Raw genomic sequence first — 19,755 nt, forward strand, 5'->3', positions numbered from 1 at the left:
AGACCCCAGCCCTCCTCCCTCAGACCCAGGGCTCCAGGCCCAGCCCTCCTCCCTCAGGCCCAGGGGTCCAGACCCAGCCCTCCTCCCTCAGACCCAGGGCTCCAGGCCCAGCCCTCCTCCCTCAGACCCAGGGGTCCAGGCCCAGCCCTCCTCCCTCAGGCCCAGGGGTCCAGACCCCAGCCCTCCTCCCTCAGACTCTGCAATCCGGCCCCTTTAGGGCAGCAGCCACCTGCAGTCCCCTCCCTTTTTCCGGGACACGCCCCTTGCTCCCTCCGGGTTCCGCCCCAACCTGGAGCCTCACCCCGCCTCACCGCTCCGTCCCTGGCCACCCGAGAGACCCATGGCTGCGGTGGCATCCCCGCGAGGGAGGCAGTGGGGAGAAGCACGCGCGCTCGGCCGGGCAGTGAAGTTGCTACAGCGCCTGGAAGAGCAATGCAGGGACCCCCGGCTGGTTATGGGGCCCCCGTCGCTGCGGCACCTGCTGCCCCGCACCGCTCAGCTACTTCGAGAGGTGGCAAAAGCCCGGCGCGAGGCCCCGGGAGACCCCGAGGGTCCCGGTGGCGCTGGGGATTTTCTGGTTATCTACCTGGCCAATCTGGAGGCCAAAGGCAGGAAGGTAGCCGAACTGCTGCCACCCAGAGGCAAAAGGGATGCGAACCAGGAAATTTTCCGGGAGGGCTCCAGATTCAGGTGAGCACTGACCTGCCTCGGGGACAAGTCAGAAACTAGGGATTTCCGGATAGAGCCACCAGCCACCTCCTCCCTCAGGCCCAGGGCTCCAGGCCCAGCCCTCCTCCCTCAGACCCAGGGGTCCAGCCCCAGCCCTCCTCCCTCAGACCCAGGGCTCCAGGCCCAGCCCTCCTCCCTCAGACCCAGGGCTCCAGGCCCAGCCCTCCTCCCTCAGACCCAGGGCTCCAGGCCCAGCCCTCCTCCCTCAGACACAGGGGTCCAGACCCAGCCCTCCTCCCTCAGACACAGGGGTCCAGACCCAGCCCTCCTCCCTCAGACACAGGGGTCCAGACCCAGCCCTCCTCCCTCAGACACAGGGGTCCAGACCCAGCCCTCCTCCCTCAGACCCAGGGGTCCAGGCCCAGCCCTCCTCCCTCAGACCCAGGGCTCCAGCCCAGTCCTCCTCTCTCAGACCCAGGAAAACTAAGCCATCCCATGTTTTTTGTCCCTTTAGCACCCATACTGCCAGTCCTCCTTTCTTCCTTTTGTGGGTCACCTTGCACCTGGGGTCCAGGCGTGCCTCTCTCCTGGGGGCCTTAGATACACACCCACACACCCGCCTTGTGAGTGTGGGAATCCCAGAGACTTCCTGCTGGGGGGGTGGGCGTGAGTGTACTCACTTCTGGTGCCTGAGCATCGGGCCAGCCCCGGACCTGTGTGGGTGTCGTCGTGGACTTCCCTTCCTGAAGCCAAGGCTAAGAACCTTGGACTTCCTGCGCTCTCTCCTAAGCAACAGGTGCAGGGGATGATTGGAACCCGGAACCCCAGAGCAAGGTCTAAGTCGGTGTTTGGGCCTGCCTCACCAGCCCTAGCAGTGGCTTCCCTGGCTTATAGCATTGCCTCGGTTTATGAGGAAATGAAATAAATAAATCACCTGCCCGTCCATTAAAGTTTAAGTTCCCATTATCCCCCAATTATAACTGGTGAAAGAAATACCACTCAAAACATATTTACATATACTGCATGAAATATGCAAATATAACTTTTATTACGTCAATTTACTTCTCTCTCTCTGTGTGTGTGTGTGTGTGTGTGTGTGTGTGTGTGTGTGTGTGTGTCGCGCGTGCGTGCGCGCACCGGCCAGGATCAGAAGACAGCTGAGTCTGTGTACTTAACAAAATGGTTACAATTGTTGCTTTGTTTTGGTCTACCCTGTGGCAATCTGGTGTAAGCTACAAGCACTTGCTGGGGGGGGGGAGCGGAGCTTAGAGCAGCTGTGCTCAACCTCTGGGTCACCACGTTGGGGGTTGACTGGCCCTTCCTTTTACAGCGGTTGTCTAAGAATATCAGAAAACAGCCGGGCGTTGGTGGCGCAGTGGTGCAGGCCTTTAATCCCAGCACTCGGGAGGCAGAGGCAGGGGGATCTCTGTGAGTTCCAGCCTGGTCTCCAGAGCGAGTGCCAGGATAGGCTCCAAAGCTACACAGAGAAACCCTGTCTCGAAACACCAAAAAAAAAAAAAAAAAAAAAAAAAAAAAAGAATATCAGAAAACACAGATATTTACGTTATGATTTATAGCAGTAGCAACATAACAGTTTTGAAGTAGCAATGAAAATGAAAATAATCTATGGTTGGGGGGTCCCCACAACATGGGACCTGTATTTAAGGGTCACGCGTTAGGACGGTTGAGAACCACTGGTTAAGAGGGCTTACTCTCTAGCAGAGGACCCAGGTTCTCAGCACTCGGGATGGATGGCTCACAATCCACCTGTAACTCCAGTTCTGAGGGACCTGATATTTTCTTTGCCTCCCCAGAAATCCACCTCATGTACACATACCTACACAGGCACACAATTGAAAACAGAAGTAAATCTTAAGAAAGAAAAACAGAACCAGTTCGTTACTCTGGGCTGATTGTAGTAGCAGAGGCCTTTGACCCCAGCACTCAGGAGGCAGAGGCAAGTGGATCTCTGTGAGTTCTAGGCCAGCCTGGTCTATATAGTGAGTTCTAGGCCAGCTGGGAGTACATAATGAGACCCTGTCTCAAAAAAAAAAAAAAAAAAAAGAAAAGAAAAGAAAAGAAAAAAAGAAAGAAAAAAGAAAAAAGAAAGAAAAAAAGGGGGGGGGGACTGAAAGGAAAGAAAACTGTACCTTCTGGTCTGAACCAACCAGAGTTGCAGGTGGCAACCTCACTGGGCTACACAGCTCTACATTTTGGGAAGTGAAGTTGCTAAGAAACTGCCAGGAGTCCTGCAGACCTGGCCAAGGAAGCTATTAACATAAATGAGAAATATAATAAAATCGACATGCACTGAGTGTTTGGGGGGGTTGTTTGTTTTTGTTTTGTTTTGAGACAGGGTTTCCCTGTGGTTTTGGAGGCTGTCCTGGAACTAGCTTTTGTAGACCAGGCTGGTCTCAAACTCACAGAGGTCTGCCTGCCTCTGCCTCTGCCTCCCGAGTGCTGGGATTAAAGGCGTGCGCCACCAACGCCAGGCTCTGAGTGTTCACACTATATGATATGAAGGTTTTGTTTGATTTTTGAGATGCTGGGGGTGGAGCATGATAACCAGAGGCCACTGGGCCACGCCCCCAGCCCCTCACTGGGGGATTCTAGGCAGGGGCTCTACCACTGAGCCACACCCCCAGCCCCTCACTGGGGGAATTCTAGGCAGGGGCTCTACCACTGAGCCACGCCCCCAGCCCCTCACTGGGGGAGTCTAGGCAGGGGCTCTACCACTGAGCCACGCCCAGAGCTGTGCCCTCTCTGCTCATAAAGCATGACCAAGCCCCTCATAGCTCCCCAGTGATTCAGAAGCTATCCTCTCCTATTTATTTCTACTTTACAGGTGAGAAACTGAGGAGACTTGAAAAACTTTGTTTAATGATTCTCAATACTTTCATAGCTATTAAGTGTCAGAAAACCCATTACTGCGTTCTGTATCCTGATCTAAAATCCAAAGGCGGCCACTGCACCCGCTGGCGTGGAAAACAGTACTGGCTATGCGCTGAACACAGACTTCGTACCCACCATCTCAGTAGGCAAGGCTTCTCCAGCCACAGCAGGCCTTGGGCCTGGGTTGTGTTGATTTGAGGCTAATTTGGATACTAGCTTCCACGCTTCTTTCATTGATAAGGAAACTGAGGCTCGCAGAGGAGCGGCCCTGGGACGGAGTCGGGCACCTTTGGTGCACTGATTCACTAGAGGGAATCCGGGGGCCTTGCGCCTGTAGCGACTCTTCCTACGTCCAGGGTGATGCTCACAGATTGTTTCCTGCAGGCGACAGCTGGCCAAGCTGGCCCTCATCTTCAGCCACATGCACACGGAGCTGAAGGCACTCTTCCCTGGGGGGAAATACTGTGGACACCTGTACCAGCTCAGTAAGGACTCTGCCCACACCTTCTGGAGGGAGCGCTGTGGAGTCCGGTGAGTGAGCCTTCGCCGGGGGAAGATGGGTTGCAAAAGTCCCTTAACCGCCCTACGCAAGCCTCCCGTTATTATAGACCCTCCCACCATCCGGCAGCTGCAACCTCACCCCTTCCCATCCAGGTGCTTGCTTCCCTGGGCAGAGTTTCAGTGCCTTCTTTGCGCTTGCCACCCTGTGGAACCTGGCCCCACCATGCAGGCTTTGCGTTCCACCATGGACCTCACCTGTAACGGCCACGTGTCTGTCTTTGAGTTTGACATCTTCACAAGGCTCTTCCAGGTCAGAAAAGGTCAAGGCTAGACCTAGTGCCCTGTGGGGACTAGGTACCCTGTCTAAAGGAGGAGGGCCGGGTTTGGACCACTGAGTCCAGAGGAAGAAAGGGTGTAGTATGGTTTCCTATGTATAGTGTCCAGGGCCACCATGGGTGTGAGCAAGGTGGTGGATTCTTGGCCCTGAAGATCCTAGATCATGGGCTGCTTCCTTGGTCCCTTAGTGACCATCTCTGTCCCTCCCAGCCGTGGCCCACCCTGCTCAGGAACTGGCAACTCCTGGCTGTCAATCATCCTGGCTACATGGCATTCTTGACCTACGATGAGGTCCAGACACGCCTGCAGGCCTGCAGGGACAAACCAGGCAGGTAAGCGAAGCTGGGCTCCCTGGTTGGGAGGGGACTGGGTAGTTCTGGGGTCGAGTCCTGGCTAGTGTGTGGGAGAGTCTCTGAGGTTGTGAGAGACCAAGAACTGAGGTTCCTGGGAACCCAGAGGTCATGAACTCTGCAGCTAGATGGAGGCCTGTGGTGTGCTCCTGTAATTCCAGCACTTGGGAGGGGGAGGCAGGAAGATGAGACGTTCAAGACCAGCCTGTGTTGCTTTAAGTACTGTCAACAAAAAAGAAAGGAAGGAAGGAAGGAAGGAAGGAAGGAAGGAAGACACCCTAGCCTGTCATGGTGGCGCACACCTTTAATCCCAGCACACAGGAGGCAGAAGCAGGCAGATCTCTGTGAATTCAGAGGCCAGCCTGATCTACAGAGAGAGTTCTAGGACCGCCAGGTATACACAGAGAAACTCTATCTCGAAACAAAACATAACAAAAATCCCTGAGTTTTGATGCCCAGCCTCTTTGCCTGGGGCCTCCTGGGTCATCCCATGGTCCAACAACTAAACCAACAGTACTGGGTCCACCAAGGCATCCTGAAGGCCCTATCCGAGATACGGCCCATTTCTGACAAATCAGAGGCTATACGGTAAACCCATTAAATGGTTTTGTTTTGAGACAAGGCTTGCTTCACATAGCCCAGGCTGGCCTCAAACTTGCCATGTAGCTAAGGATGACCCTTGAAATCCCAATCATCCTTCCTTTACCCCCTGGATGCTGAGGTCACAGATGTCACCTCTACACTCAGCGTTTTGCTAGGATTTCTTTGTTTTCTTTTGGGACAGGGTCTCCCAGGCTGGCCTTGAACTTGGGAGCCTCTTGCCTCGGCTTCCTAAGTGCTGAGATTATAGGTGGGCGGCATGCTCCGCTTGTCCACCTCTTAAATATTTCAGATTGAGCCCTCATGGGTTAGAGGAGGAGACTGGGAAAACTTGACATCGGAGACCTTACATCCTTTCAAGGCAGGAGCTTGGGGTCGATGGAGCTCCTTGACGGGCTAAGGATGGTAGAATAGCAGCTACTTCCCAGAGCTCCCCATTCACTGAGAGCCGGGGGAGGGAGAGGAAGGAAGGGAAAGGGGGGGTCTTTCTCAGTCTGTCTGTCTCTATCTCTGTCTCTGTGTCATACTGGACATGTCGCTCAGTGGTTAACATCCTTGAGATACCTGGATCCCAGGCAGGGGCAGACAGCTGCGTGTTCCCAGCAGGGGCAGCAGGAACCACACTCTCTCACTCCATCCTGTCTGTCTTCACACAGCTACATCTTCCGACCCAGCTGTACTCGCCTGGGGCAGTGGGCTATTGGTTACGTGAGTTCCGATGGCAGCATCCTCCAGACCATTCCTCTCAACAAACCCCTGTTCCAGGTGCTCCTGAAAGGACAAAGGGACGGCATGTGAGTCCCCAACACGAAAGGAAAAGGCTATCAGCGAAATCCAGGTCGTGCACCAGTCACGGCTGGAGGGTGCAGGGTGCACAGACACCAAGCTGCAACGCCACGGGCGGCCAGCAGGGGGCGGCCGCGGTCTCGAGGCAGGGGGACGTTTGCTACCACGCGGCGGGTGGGGTCGCAGAGTACAGGATTCCTTCCCGCAGGCTGTGGGCTCCAGAGCCTGTGCTTCTGGAAGCCGAATCCTGCTCTGGGATCTAGACTGGCGGGGCAGGGGCGGAGAAACAACCAGACTAGTGGTTTTCCACCTGTAACCTCAGCTACCTCTGGTTTCCTGCGGGAAGCTGCCTGCGGTGGGGTGGGGTGGGGTGGGGTGGGGTGGGGCCGGCTGCTCTCCCGTGCTCTCTCTCACCCAGATCTCATGTGGTTTGCACTGCTGGGGACGTGACCCAGCTAGGCAAGGCGCTACCGAATGGCTAGAGTGAGACAGAGGCGACGATGAGAAACAGATGGACAGACAGACAGCAGACACGCTGCTTTCTCATTGTTCGCTGGGGTTCTGTTCTGTAAGACGGCAAAGGCTCGAATCATCACGCACGGAGCTGTTGCTCTCGGGAACAGGCAGGCTCCTGTCACCCTCAGGAGCGGTTCACATGGCTTTCGTTGCATTATTCACTTTATTAGATTTTTTTTTTCTTTTTTGGTCTTTAGTTCTTGTTCTTGAAAATGATTTGGTCATGAGTGGGGATGTGGTGTGTGTGTGTGTGTGTGTGTGTGTGTGTGTGTGTGTGTGTGTAAGTATTCAAGGTCCAGGAGGATCCTGAGTTCTGCATTCTAAGCTACATAGTGAGACCTAGTTTCAGCAAGAAAAAAAAAAAAAAAAAACATGTATAGATAATGCTAGGGGAGTGGCTCAGTGGTAGAGCCCCTGCCTAGAATCCCCCCAGTGAGGGGCTGGGGGCGTGGCTCAGTGGTAGAGCCCCTGCCTAGAATCCCCCAGTGAGGGGCTGGGGGCGTGGCTCAGTGGTAGAGCCCCTGCCTAGAATCCCCCAGTGAGGGGCTGGGGGCGTGGCTCAGTGGTAGAGCCCCTGCCTAGAATCCCCCAGTGAGGGGCTGGGGGTGTGGCTCAGTGGTAGAGCCCCTGCCTAGAATCCCCCAGTGAGGGGCTGGGGGCGTGGCTCAGTGGTAGAGCCCCTGCCTAGAATCCCCCAGTGAGGGGCTGGGGGCGTGGCTCAGGGGTAGAACCCCTGCCTAGAATCCCCCAGTGAGGGGATGAACTGTGGCTCAGTGGAAGAGCCCTCGCCTAACATCTTTCAGGCTAGGTTCAACACTGCAAAATAGCAGTATTAATCATCACAATAACAACCTTCCAGGACTGGCTCTGAAGAGCCACGGGATCCTGGACCGGCAGAGGTTTAGATTCCTTTCTTGGTTCTCAGGCTGGAGGCCAAGGTTCAATGCAGTTTCCCTGAGATGATCAAGTGGACAGTTCTGTCCCAGGGATTGGAAGAGTACACTTGCTCTGGGGAGTCCCCACGTGGGCTTGTGGCAGGTCCTAGTACACACACACACACACACACACACACACACACACACACCCCGGATAGATGAGGTAGCCAGGTCGTTGGGAGTCTAGCCACTCATAGCCCAACTCTATTCTTCTCTCAGCTACCTCTACCCTGATGGAAAGAGCCACAACCCAGACCTGACTGAGCTATGCGAGGCAGAACCCTACCAGCGCATTGTCGTGTCGGAGGTGAGGCTGCTTCCCACTTCCTTCCTGCTCCTAGCCCTAACCTGCCTCAGCTCTGACATCTTGAAAGATAGTGTTGGCTTGGGGCTATGTGACCTCGAGACAATCCTGGCTTCTCTGAGGCTAAGAGAAGGTTCTTCCGCTGGGAGCCATAGCCTCTGCAGCCTCCTTCCCAGGGGTGTTTCTTGGATATGAAATAAAGAGAAGAGCTTCTGAGATCATCAAAACAGCTGATGCAGTTGAGTGTTTATCAGCTCTGAGTCTGAACAGACACCCGGCAGCAGCAGGAGAAGAGCCAAGATGTTTTTCTTTTAGTGTTTAGGATGGAACCCAGGAACTTGTGCATGCTAGGCAGGGGCTCTAACCACTGAGCCTCGCCCCCAGCCCCTCACTGGGGGATTCTAGGCAGGGGCTCTACCACTGAGCCACGCCCCCAGCCCCTCACTGGGGGATTTTAGGTAGGGGCTCCACCACTGAGCCACACCCCTATACTTGTTTGTTTGAGACAAGGATTTTTTTGTTTTGTTTTTTTTTTTTTGTTTTTATGTAGCCCTGGCTGTCCCAGAACTCACTCTGTAGACCAGGCTGACCTCAAACTTACAACGATTTGCCTGACAATAACTTATTGACTATAATGCCAGGGTGGGGCATTAACAGATGTACTAGTCAAAGGCACTACAGCCAAGCCTGGGGGCCTGAGTTCAGTTCCTAGAGTCCATGATTGAAGGAAAGAACAGAGTTCCTGCTGGTTGTCCTCTGACTTCCACATGGCTAAAGACATGAGTGTCCACAGAGTACTACTAACAGTTTAGGTCTTGGTTCATTTGCCACCTATGGTGGTTGTTATTATTAGTAGTAAATATTATTTTAAGAACAGGTCTCTCTATGTAGACCTGGCTGTTCTTGAACTTGTTATGTAGTGGTCTACCAGGCTGTCCTCAAACTCTCAAAATCCTGCCTCCTGAATGCTGGAATTAAAGGTGTGCACCACCATGCCTGGTCCTTAGGTTTTTGGTACAAGGTCTTTCTGTGTAGCTAGTGCTGGCCTGGAGATCCCAATCCTCCTGCCTTAGCTCTGAAGGCCTTTAACATCATTTTTAAAAAAAAATGTATTTATTTATTATGTATACAACATTCTGCTTCCATGTCTATCTGCACACCAGAAGAGGGCACCAGATCTCATTACAGATGGTTGTGAGCCACCATGTGGTTGCTGGGAATTGAACTCAGGACCTCTGGAAGAGCAGCCATCTCTCCAGCCCGACACTCACTCTTATAGACCTGGCTGGTCTCAAACTCACAGAGATCCACCTGCCTCTGCCTCCCAAGCGCTGGGACTAAAGGGGTGTGCCACCACTGCCCAGCCTAAATATATTTTTAAAATATATATTTTTATTATTTAAAAATTATTTTATGTGTATGAGTGTTTGCCTGTATGGTATGTATATGTACCATCTGTGTGTGGTGTCCACAGAAGCCAGAAGAGAGGGTCGAATCCCATGGAACTGGAATTACAGACAGTTGTGAGCTGTCATGTAGGTGCTGGGAATTGAACCTGGGTCCTCTAAAAGAGCAGCCAGTGTTCTTAACCACTGAGCCATTTCTCCAGCCCCTACTTTTACTTAATTATGTGTATCTGTCTGCCTGTGGGTTTATGCTTGTGAGTGCAGGTGCCCTCGAAGGCCAGAGGCATCAGATGTCCCTGGAGCTGGAGTTACAGGTATATTGGGGAACCTGCTTTGGATGGTCAGCAAGAGCAGCATAGGCTCCTCACGGTGGAGCCGTCTCTCCAGCCCCTTCTTCACACTCCATTTGCTGTCCATCTGAAACCCAAGTGGAATGGGGCGTGCCGCATTTGCTTAATCTAGTAGTTCTGGGGCTGGAGAGGTGGCTCAGGGACTAAGAGCATTCACTGTTCTCACAGGGGACCCAGGTTTGGTTCCCAGCACCCACTTGGCAGCTTCACACCTGCAACTCCAGTCCAGGGGATTCAATGCCCTCCTCTGCCATCCAAGGGCACCAGGCACACAAGTAATACACAGACAAATATAAGCATGCAGTCTTTCACACATACACATGGGATTTAAAAAAAAAATCTTTTTTTTTTTTTCCGGTGTTTCAAGAGAGGGTTTCTCTATGTAGCCCTGGCTGTCCTGGAACTCTCTCTGTAGACCAGGCTGGCCTCAAACTCACAGAGATCCACCTGCCTCTGCTTCCCGAGTGTTGGCATTAAAGGTGTGCGCCACCACTGCCTGACTAAACAAAAGGATCTTCTTTAGAAAATAAATAGCTGAAAAGCTAGCATTCCCAAGTAAAGACAAGTCCAGAAAATGAGTGCCTTGCCTGGGGTTGAAGACATGCTTGGCCTAGTGGTGACATGTGGCTGTAATTCCACTGCCTGGTAATCTCAGGCCTGCCTCTTGCGGGCAGGAAAGACAAAGGTGACATGGTCGCCTGTGAGGGCCTTAGGCACACTGGCCTTCCACCTGGTTGGTGTGTTTTCTGTGAGGATTTTATTTTGTTGTTGCTTGGTTTGGCTTGATTTCGTTCGGAGACCAAGTTTCATGAAGCCCAGGCTTGGTGAAAGTTTCAGAAGCCCAGGTGACCTTGGACTTCTGCGCGTCCTGCCTGTACCCCCCCCCCACCCCCAGGGCTGGAGCTGGGCATGGAACACAGGGCTGTCTCTATCTACATCAAGCAAACACTACCAACCATGCTCTATCCTCGGCTCAGCCTTGGACTTGGGACGCTGTTCAGGCCAGCACAGATGTTGGGGACCTTCTTCCATGCCTCCCTCCCCCATCCATTTAACCCCACCCGGTCCCCCAGGAGCAACTGCAGCTCTACGAGGCCATGAACTCCACATTCGAACTTTGCAAGATCTGCGCCGAGAGGGACAAAGACGTGAGGATCCAGCCTTGCGGGCACCTTCTCTGCAACCACTGCCTGACTGCCTGGCAGGTGGGGCCGCCGTCTGCTTTCTTCCCGCCCCCAATTCCTCCCCTTAAAAGCCCAATCCTGACCTCCCTGGGGCCTCCTTGAGCGTATGAGGAAGCTAAGATGAGAAGCCTGTGGACCCATCTCACCCCGGGTCCCGGCCTCCGTTTCTCCCTGAGCAGCTACCTAATGGGTTTTAGAAAGGGCTCCTTTCTCCCTTGCAACAGGCTCTGTGGAGTCAATAGCTTTCCCTTATTGGACCGTGACCTCAGCCTCTAAAGGCTAGAACGAAATATTCCATCCTCAGTGGTGCAGCCAGGGCTCCTTCGAAGACCTCAGCAGCAGCGATGCTGGACTAGGCCCTGGCCTGAGAGTCCCCCCTGGATTCAGAGCGGCCCAAGCCCATCCCAACCCTCTCCCCACCACACATTCCAGAGCTGGGCTCTCTCCAGCCTTCCCTCCCTACATCACTTTGTTGGGGGCCCGTTTGAAGTCAGAAGGGACAGGGCAGGAGACGACAGGGTAATTGACACCTTCCTTCTTTGTCCCCAGCAGTCGGACAGCCAGACCTGTCCCTTCTGCCGTTGTCAGATCAAAGGCTTCGAGGCTGTGAGTATCTGTCAGGCACAAGAGAGGTCAGCAGAGGTCAGGACCACTGCAGAGGACTCAAGGGACAACTGTCACCAGAAGACAGCACAATGGGAGCTGGAGCCGCCGGTGAGCCGGGCCAGGCAGGACCTGGAATCACTGTTCTAGTGTCTGATGGAAGAAGGCTTGGGGCTGGATCCCTGAGTCTGATGGAAGGGGGGGCTAAAGCCTGGATCCTTGTCTAAGGGACGGGGCTGGGACCTGGACTCTGGGTGTGAGAGAGGAGGGTCTAGAACAGGACCCTTAGATGCTGAAGCTGGGAGTGTCTGCCCGCCTATGTCAGACCTGGCTTCCCCTGGCAGTGTGGCCTCAGGGTGAGACCCTGCACCTGCACCTTGTGCAGTGCCTCCTGCTGGCCACTTGTGAAAGCACGTGTAGGTGTGAGGAAAACAGCCTCCACTCCATCTCCTCTGTCTCCTTCAGGTGACTCCCTCTGGGCCTCCACTGCCCCCTGAAGATCCATCCCCTAGGACATCCCAAGACAAAGGCTGGCTGACAGTGGTGAGTGAGACCTGAAGTGGGTGTGGCTGGGGTCTCCCTTCACACCCTTGTGGCCACAGCCTGGGGTCACAGGGATGGGCTGAGTGTCAGCACCCCCCCACACACACACACTTCCTCTATTTTATTTCTTATTTTAAAATACTTTATGTGGATGAGTGTTTTTGGCTGCATGTCTTTCGGTGCACCGTGAATACGTGGTACCTGCGGAAGCCGGGTCCCCCTGGAACTAGAGCTCCAGTTCCAGATGGTTTCGAGCCGCCGTGTGGGAGCTGGGAATTGAACCTGGGTCCTCTGCAAGAGCGGCCAGTGCTCTTAATGCTGAGCCATCTCTCCAGCCCTATTTTATTTTATTTTATTTTATTTTTATTTTATTTTATTTTCTTCTCCTCTTCCAACTCTGTTTCCTCCTCGCCACCCCCCTCCTCCTCCTCCCTCAGGCTCTTAGTGTGACGTCATCCATGCTGGCTTAAACTCTCCATCTTCCTGCCTCAGCCTCCTTGAGTGCTGACACACCCCTCAGCCCACCTCCCACGGGGCTCATTCCTTAGGGAGGTCTATATTGCTTTCTCCCCCCACCCTGCCCACTCCACACCCCTGGACCAAAGGGGAGGGCAGCTGTCTCAGAAGCCTAGCTGAGCTCACACTGGCTTCGATCAATACCCAGCTGACTTCAAACAAACAGCTCAGGAAATCCGGGAACATTATTCTACCACAGCAAGCCAGAGAGCCAGCAGGAAGGGGGGGGGGGGGCGGAGAGCCCAGGGGAGGGAAGCTAAAAACAGATCTGGACCCATGGCCAAAGGCAAATGGAAACATTAGGAAGCACTCAGCTGGCTCCCTGGGGACAAGGGAGGGGCCACCGCCAGGACGGCAGCCTGCTGGTCACCTCCAGCCAGATGGGTGTACCTTGTCCTGAGCCGCGCCCGCCCTCTGCCTGGCATGAATCTTCCCTGCTCCTGTTCACATTCCAGTCAACTCCTACTCCTTGGTTCTCCCGACTCACCAGGGAAGAGAAAGCCCTGAGCTTGCCCGTTACAGAAAATGTGACTGTATTTCTGACAGCGGCTCAAATGCGTGTGGCTTTTGTTATGCCCTTCACCCCCTTCTCATTACTGTTATTTATTTTTAGGCTGGGCATGGCTGCACTGGTCTTTAATCCCAGCACTCAGGAGGCAGAGGCAGTCAGATCTCTTGTGAGTTTCAGGCCAGCCTGGTCTCCAGAGCAAGTTCCAGGACAGCCAGGACTACCTAGAGAGATCCTGTTTAAAATAAAACATTTATTTATTTTAGTGTATACGCATGTGTGTGTGCATGCCTGGTAACCAGAAGAGGGTGTTGAACTCACAGAACTGAAGTTGTCGCCAGTCCTTAACCACCATGTGGGTGCTGGGAACTGAACCCTGATCCTCACTGGCTGCTCAACCACCGAGCCATCTTTCCAGCCCCATTCTTTTCTTTTGAGAAAGGGTCTCTCACTCTGGAGACCAGGCTGGCCTCAAACTCACAAGATCCTCCTGCCTCTGCCTCCAGAGTGCTGGGATTAAAGGCGTGCGCCACCACGCCTGGTATCTCTCATGTACCTGAATATGTGTTGTGTACCGTGTGCATACAGGTGTGTACAGGGTCTGCAAAAGCCGAAGAGGCCATCAGATCCCCTGGAATTGGAGTTACAGATGGTTGCGAGCCACCTTGTGGGTGTTGGGAACCGAGTCTGGCTCTAAATCCCTGGACCATCTCCCCAGCTCCCATCGTTATGTTAAGGTTCTAAGAAGCCCAGCCCTTCGCTGGTGCACTCTGGGCCACACCCACAGCCCTTCCCTCCCTCTCTTTTAAAGGGGGCTCATGGTTTCTTCATATATTCCATTACTGTGACAGCCAGGTATCCAAAGGAGACACGGAGACCCAGGTCACAGGGGATGGATTTAGGTCTTGTCCTTCCAATAGGCCAGCAAGCCCTGCCCACCACAGCACCTCCTACCTTGGAACCTTTCCCCTTGGCTTCTGGCCTGTCATTCCAGTCTCCCAGAGGCCTTTGCAGCTGTCCTCTTCTCTCTGGCCAACATCACTCTCTCCTTTACTTGAAAGGACTGAGCTGTTTCCTTGCTTGGGAGCTGCCGGTCAGTCGGTCTCTCCTGCCTCCACCTCACCCCCACCCCTGCAAGAACCCTTCTCCTTATTTCTCCACGTACGTCAGTTCTGCAAGAACAGAGATGTTTTTCTCATTCGTGGCCGTGTCCCCAAAGCCTAGAACAATGCTCCAGAAATGTTTGTGGCATGAGTGTATAAGTATTTTTTGAGACAGGGCCTCGCGTAGTTCAGGCTTGCTTCAAACTGGCTGTGTAGCCAAGGATAGCTTCTCACTTCCTCTTTTTGGTTTTGGGGTTTTTGTTGTTGTTGTTATTGGTGGTGGTGGTGGTGGTGGTGATAGTCGATTTTTTTGGTTTGTTTCTTGTTTTTGTTGTGACTGTTTTGTTTTTCAAAACAGAGTTTCTCAGTGTAGCCCTGGCTATCCTGAAACTCCCTTTGTACACCAGGCTGGCCTCAAACTCACAGAGATCTGCTTGCCTCTGCCTCCCAAGTGCTGGGTTTAAAGTTGTTACTGTCATCACCCAGCTGGTTTTGGTTTTTGAGACAGGGTTTCTCTGGCTCTAGCTGTCCCGAAACCAAACCTGACCTAGAATTCAGAGATCCTCCTGCCTCAGCCTCCCTCACCATGCCCAGTTTTCTTTTAAAATTTACTATTGCTGTGTGTGTGTGTATGTGTGTGTGTGTGAGAGAGAGAGAGAGACAGAGAGAGAGAGAGAGAGAGAGAGAGAGAGAGAGAGGTGTGTGCATATGTGTGTGTTCAACATGTATGTGATGTGTGTGAGTGTGGTGTGTGTGTGTAAAGCTCTCGGGTGCTGAGGGCAGAGGGCAGTTTTTAGGAGACCATTCTCTCTCTCCATTGCGGGTTCCCAGGACATCAGGATTCACAAGTACTTTTACTGCTGAGCTGTCTTGCTAGTCCAGTCTGGGACGTTTCTTCCATGTGGAAGAAAAGAGTGGGCCGGGCATTGGTGGCACACGCCTTTAATCCCGGCACTGCGGAGGCAGAGGCAGGCGGATCTCTGTGAGTTCGAGGCCAGCCTGGTCTACAGAGTGAGTGCCAGGATAGGCTCCAAAACAACACAGAGAAACCCCGTATCAATAAAACGAAGAGGAGGAGGAGGAGGAGGAGGAGGAGGAGGAGGTGGTGGTGGTGTTTTTGTTTTTTAGATTTTTTTTTTTTTTTTTTTGGTTTTTCAAGACAGGGGGACAGGGTTTCTCTGTGAAACTGTCCTGTCTTTCCTGGAACTCACTCTGTAGACAATGCTGGCATCGAAACCACAGAGATCCACCTGCCCCTGCATCCTGAGTGCTGGGATTAAAGGCCTGCGCCACCACCACCTGACTTTTAATTTTTATTTTATGTGCATTGGTGTTTTGCCTGTCTGCATGTCTATGTGAGGGTTTTAGATCCCCTGGAACTGGAGTAACAGACACTTGTGAGCTGCCTTGTGGTTTCTGGGAATTGAACCCCGGATCCTCTGGAAGAGCAGCCAGTGATCTTAACCACTGAGCCATCTCTCTAGACCCTGGATTTTGTTTTTATTTTTACTTGTGTGTGTGTGTGCTTTTGCCTCAGCATATTTAAGGAGGTTCTCTCCTTCTGCCACGTGGGTCCCGGGGATGGAACTCAGGTCCTGAGGTTTGACAGCAAGCGCCTTTATGCTCCGAGCCATCTCACTGGCCCGAGGAAACATTTCCTGATTCCTTCTTTCCAGGCACCCATCACCCTGCCCAGACTCCGAGCTCCACTTCCTTTACCAAAAATGGCCTCGGTCCTGTGGGAAGTCACTGACAGGCCCCAGGCCAGGCAGGGGGCCACAGAGTAAGTAGAGAGGCCCTTCATGTTGCTATGAGACCTTAAGGTCTTGGAGGGATGGAGAGAGGCAAAAGATTGACTCTCCCGAAACCAAGCTGACTAATGGCTCTCTGCGACAGAAACTCCTGAAGGGGAATGCACCCCTCCAGCCGGCCCTGTGCCGCCCCCAGTTGGGTCCAAGATCCAGAGGCCAGGTGAGTCCAGCTTCCCTCCCCAAGCTATGCTCTGTCCTGATGTGACTGGGTCTGATGCCACTATCAGCAGAGCATTCAAGATCCTGTCTCAAAATAAAGAAGTACGGGGTACCGGGCCAGTGGGGGAGTCAGGCAATGTGGTTTTTGGTTGAGCGCTTGCCTGTCAGTAAGTCCTGGGTTCAAGTCCTCAGCAGTTTGTGAAATTAGTGGTGACGAATGTCTGTAATCCGAGCACTTGAGGGCTGAAAGCTGAAGGGTCAGGGGTTCAATGCCATTGTCAGCTATATAATGAGTTCCAGGTCAGCCTGAGCTACACAAGACTTGGCCTTATTAATATTATTATTATTATTGCTATTATTATTACTATTAGTCTTCTTCTAATTCTTTTTTTAAGATTTTTTTTTATTTATTATGTATACAATGTTCTGCCTGCATGTGTCCCTGCCGGCCAGAAGAGGGCACCAGATCTCATTGTAGATGGCTGTGAGCCACCATGTGGTTGCTGGGAATTGAACTCAGGACCTCTGGAAGAGCAGTCAGTGCTCTTAACCTCTGAGCCATCTCTCCAGCCCCCAGTCTTCTTCTAATTCTTATTCTTTTTTAAAATAATTTGTTTTATTTTGTGTGCACTGGTGTTTTGACTGCATGCATGTCTGTTTGAGGGTGTCAGGTCCCCTAGAACTGGAGTTATAGACAGCTGAGAACTGCCATGTGGGTGCTGGGAATTGAACTCAGGACCTCTGGAAGAGCAGCCAATGCTCAGAACCCCTGAGCCATCTCTCCAGCCCCCAGTTCTTACTCTCTTTACATTACATGTATGTGTTTCCTTTGTGGTGGGGGATATGGCGCATGCCACAGTGTATGTAGGCAGCCAGAGGACAATTTCCAGGAGTGCGTTCTTCCCTTCCCCGTGTGGGTCTTTGGAATGGAGCTTAACTCATCAGGTCTGCAGGCAATTCTTTCTACAAACAAGGTTGGGAGAGATAGTTCAGCAGTTAAGAGCGGGTCCTGCTCTTGCAGACTTAGTCCAGTTCCCAGCTCCTACATCAGGTGACTCACAATTACTTATAACCCCATCGCCAGGGGAATCCATCGCCCCCTCTGGCCTCCTCAGGTATTGCACTCAGGAGGACACACACACACACACACACACACACACACACACACACACACACACTTTAAGTAAAAATAAGCTACATTGTTTTCTTTTGAGACATGGTTTCTCTGTGTAGCCTTAGCTGTCCTAGAACTCACTCTGGAGACCAGCCTGGCCTCAAATTCAGAGAAATGCCTGCCTCTGCCTCCAGGATGGAATGCTCTACCACCACCTGGTTAATAAACTACATTTAAAACGCAAATAAGCCAAGCAGAGGTGGTCTTTAATCCCAGCACTCAGGAGGCAGAGGCAGGTGGATCTCTGTGAATTTGAGGCCAGCCTGGTCTCCAGAGTGAGTTCCAGGAGAGCAAGGGCAGTTACCCTGTTTCAAAAATCAAAAGAAAGACAAATAAAAAAAATAAGTAAATAAAAACTCTAACACCCTTTTCTTCTGCATGACAGGGCACCTTGGCTGGAGGAAGAGAGCCCCGGGGTTGGAAGGGGTGATGGAGCTGAAATAAACTGAATCCTGGCCCTTCAATCCTCAGGCATTTGAGGGAGACCAGCAATGCCATGGGCGGAGGGGAGAGCTTGTCCCTGGGGTAGGGTGGTCTCCAGCCCTGACCCAGCCCCTTCCTCCATTAACTCAGGAACCTGCCCCCCCACCCTTAGACCATCCCACCCAATGGAGCCCCAGGCGCCTCCATCAGACATACGGTCCTGCACCAGTCCCCAGCCAATCATCCTGTGACCACCTCATGGGACCAGATACCCAAACCCAAGAATCATGTGTTTGTTTGGGACCTCGGATGCCACAGCCTGCTGCATCCCTATACAGCCCAGGCTGGACTCCACCATGCAGCAATCCCCTGCCTCTCCCTCCCGGGTGCAGGGATCACAGATAAGCAGTGCCACAGATAGCTCCCTCCTTTCCTCTCGGGCCTCCTCCCAAACTAGTGTGTCCTCTGCTCTCAGCCAAACTGCAGGCCCCTTCCCCAGCAGCATCATTGACTGCGGAGGGACTCAGGGCCCATTGGCTTTAGGTTCAACCAGCCAAGGCTGAGCCCCTGCAATGTGTCCATCATTGCACTGCCCCCCTCTTACCCCTTCTCCACTGGACCACATGCACTGTGTGCACCGGAGGAGGCAGATCTGGGATGGCCTAAGGTGGGCCAAGTTACTTTAGAAGGGGCTGTCAGAGGAGGTAGGAAGCCAGAGGGAGCACACGCCTGGTCAAGGTAATCACTGGAGGCTTCCAGGAAGAGGGGATGTCAAAAAAAAAAAAAAAAAAAACCGAGATTGTAGAGAATCAGTGTCCCGTGGGAAGAGTGCCAGAGAGCTTGGCTCACAGATAAGTAACTAATGATATGGAGTAATAAAAGCCACCTCAGGAACACAGGGGGATTTATTGAGAGGAGTTTTTTTGGGTCAGTCACAAAATCCCAGGAGCAGCTTGGAGAACTGGGTTTGGAAAGCAATGAGGCTAGTGGCCGCTAGCCAGCAACGGTCACCAACTGAAACCTCTCCACAGAACCGGTTTGATGAGGACACCACAGGTTCCCCAGTAACTGAGCCGCGCTACAGTCGCCAACGGCCTGCAGTCACTAAGACAGGGTGTGGCTGCCCTTCTGTTCAGCACTCACGCATCACAAGTCACTCTTTAGAATAGAATAGCGGATGACAGCGATGATGATGTAACTGCTTGGGATGGCTGCAGGTGGGGAATGGAGGGTGGGGCTCTTCCTTGAGGGATTCTGGATCAGGGTTCCATCAGAAGATGCACAAAGGGACCTGGAGGTATCATAGCCCCTGCCTAGAATCCCCCAGTGAGGGGCTGGGGCTGTGGCTCAGTGGTAGAGCCCCTGCCTAGAATCCCCCAGTCATGGGTTGGGGGCGTGGCTCAGTGGTGGAGCCCCTGCCTAGAATCCCCCAGAGTGCCAGCTAGTTTCGTGACAATTTAACACAGGCTAGAGTTATTTGAGAGAAGGGACCCTCAACTGAGAAAATACATCCACAATAACTTTTTTTTTTTTTTTTTTTTTTTTGGCTGGAGGAAAGATGGTTTCTCTTTGTAGACCTGGCTGTCCTGGAACTTGCTCTGTAGACCAGACTTGGAACTCAGAGATCCGCCTGCCTCTGCCTCCTGAATGCTGGGATTACAGACATGTGCCACCACCATGGAGGCTGTCCTGGAACTCACTCTGGAGACCAGGCTGGTCTCGAACTCACAGAGATCCTCCTGCCTCTGCCTCCCGAGTGCTGCTGGGATTACAGGCGTGCGCCACCACGACCGGACTGCATTTTCTTAATTAGTGACTGATGCAGGAGAGCCCAGCCCAACGTGGGTGGGGTCATCCCTGGGCTGGTGGCCCTTGGCTCTCTAAGAAAGAGGTTGAGCAGCCTATGAGAGCCAATCAGTAAGCAGCACCCTCCATGGCCTCGGCATCAGCTCCTGCCTCCGGGTTCCAGCCCTACTTGAGTTCCTGTCCTGACTTCTCCCACTGAAGAGCAGTGGAAGGAAAGCCAAATAAACCCTTTCCTGCACAAGTTGTGTTTGGTTATGGTGTTTCGTCACAGCGTTAGTAA

At 52.9% G+C, this 19,755-nt stretch overlaps 1 protein-coding gene across 2 annotated transcripts; it reads left to right on the forward strand.

Moving 5' to 3' along the window:
- Window positions 1-340: 340 nt before the first annotated feature.
- On the forward strand, window positions 341-15,889 carry Cblc (Cbl proto-oncogene C). Of its 2 annotated transcripts, XM_027430870.2 has the most exons (10): window positions 341-690; window positions 3,946-4,092; window positions 4,216-4,372; window positions 4,609-4,730; window positions 6,005-6,142; window positions 7,805-7,892; window positions 10,719-10,850; window positions 11,379-11,543; window positions 11,898-11,975; window positions 15,779-15,889. In XM_027430870.2, exons 1-10 carry the CDS (start codon window positions 341-343, stop codon window positions 15,887-15,889), a joined length of 1,488 nt encoding a protein of 495 aa, XP_027286671.1. The 2 variants fall into 2 exon arrangements, with proteins under 2 accessions (XP_027286671.1, XP_035305449.1); XM_035449558.1 differs by lacking the exon at window positions 10,719-10,850.
- Window positions 15,890-19,755: the final 3,866 nt, after the last annotated feature.

This window comes from Cricetulus griseus, chromosome 9, assembly GCF_003668045.3.
Source record: "Cricetulus griseus strain 17A/GY chromosome 9, alternate assembly CriGri-PICRH-1.0, whole genome shotgun sequence".
NCBI classification, from domain to species: Eukaryota; Metazoa; Chordata; class Mammalia; order Rodentia; family Cricetidae; genus Cricetulus; species Cricetulus griseus.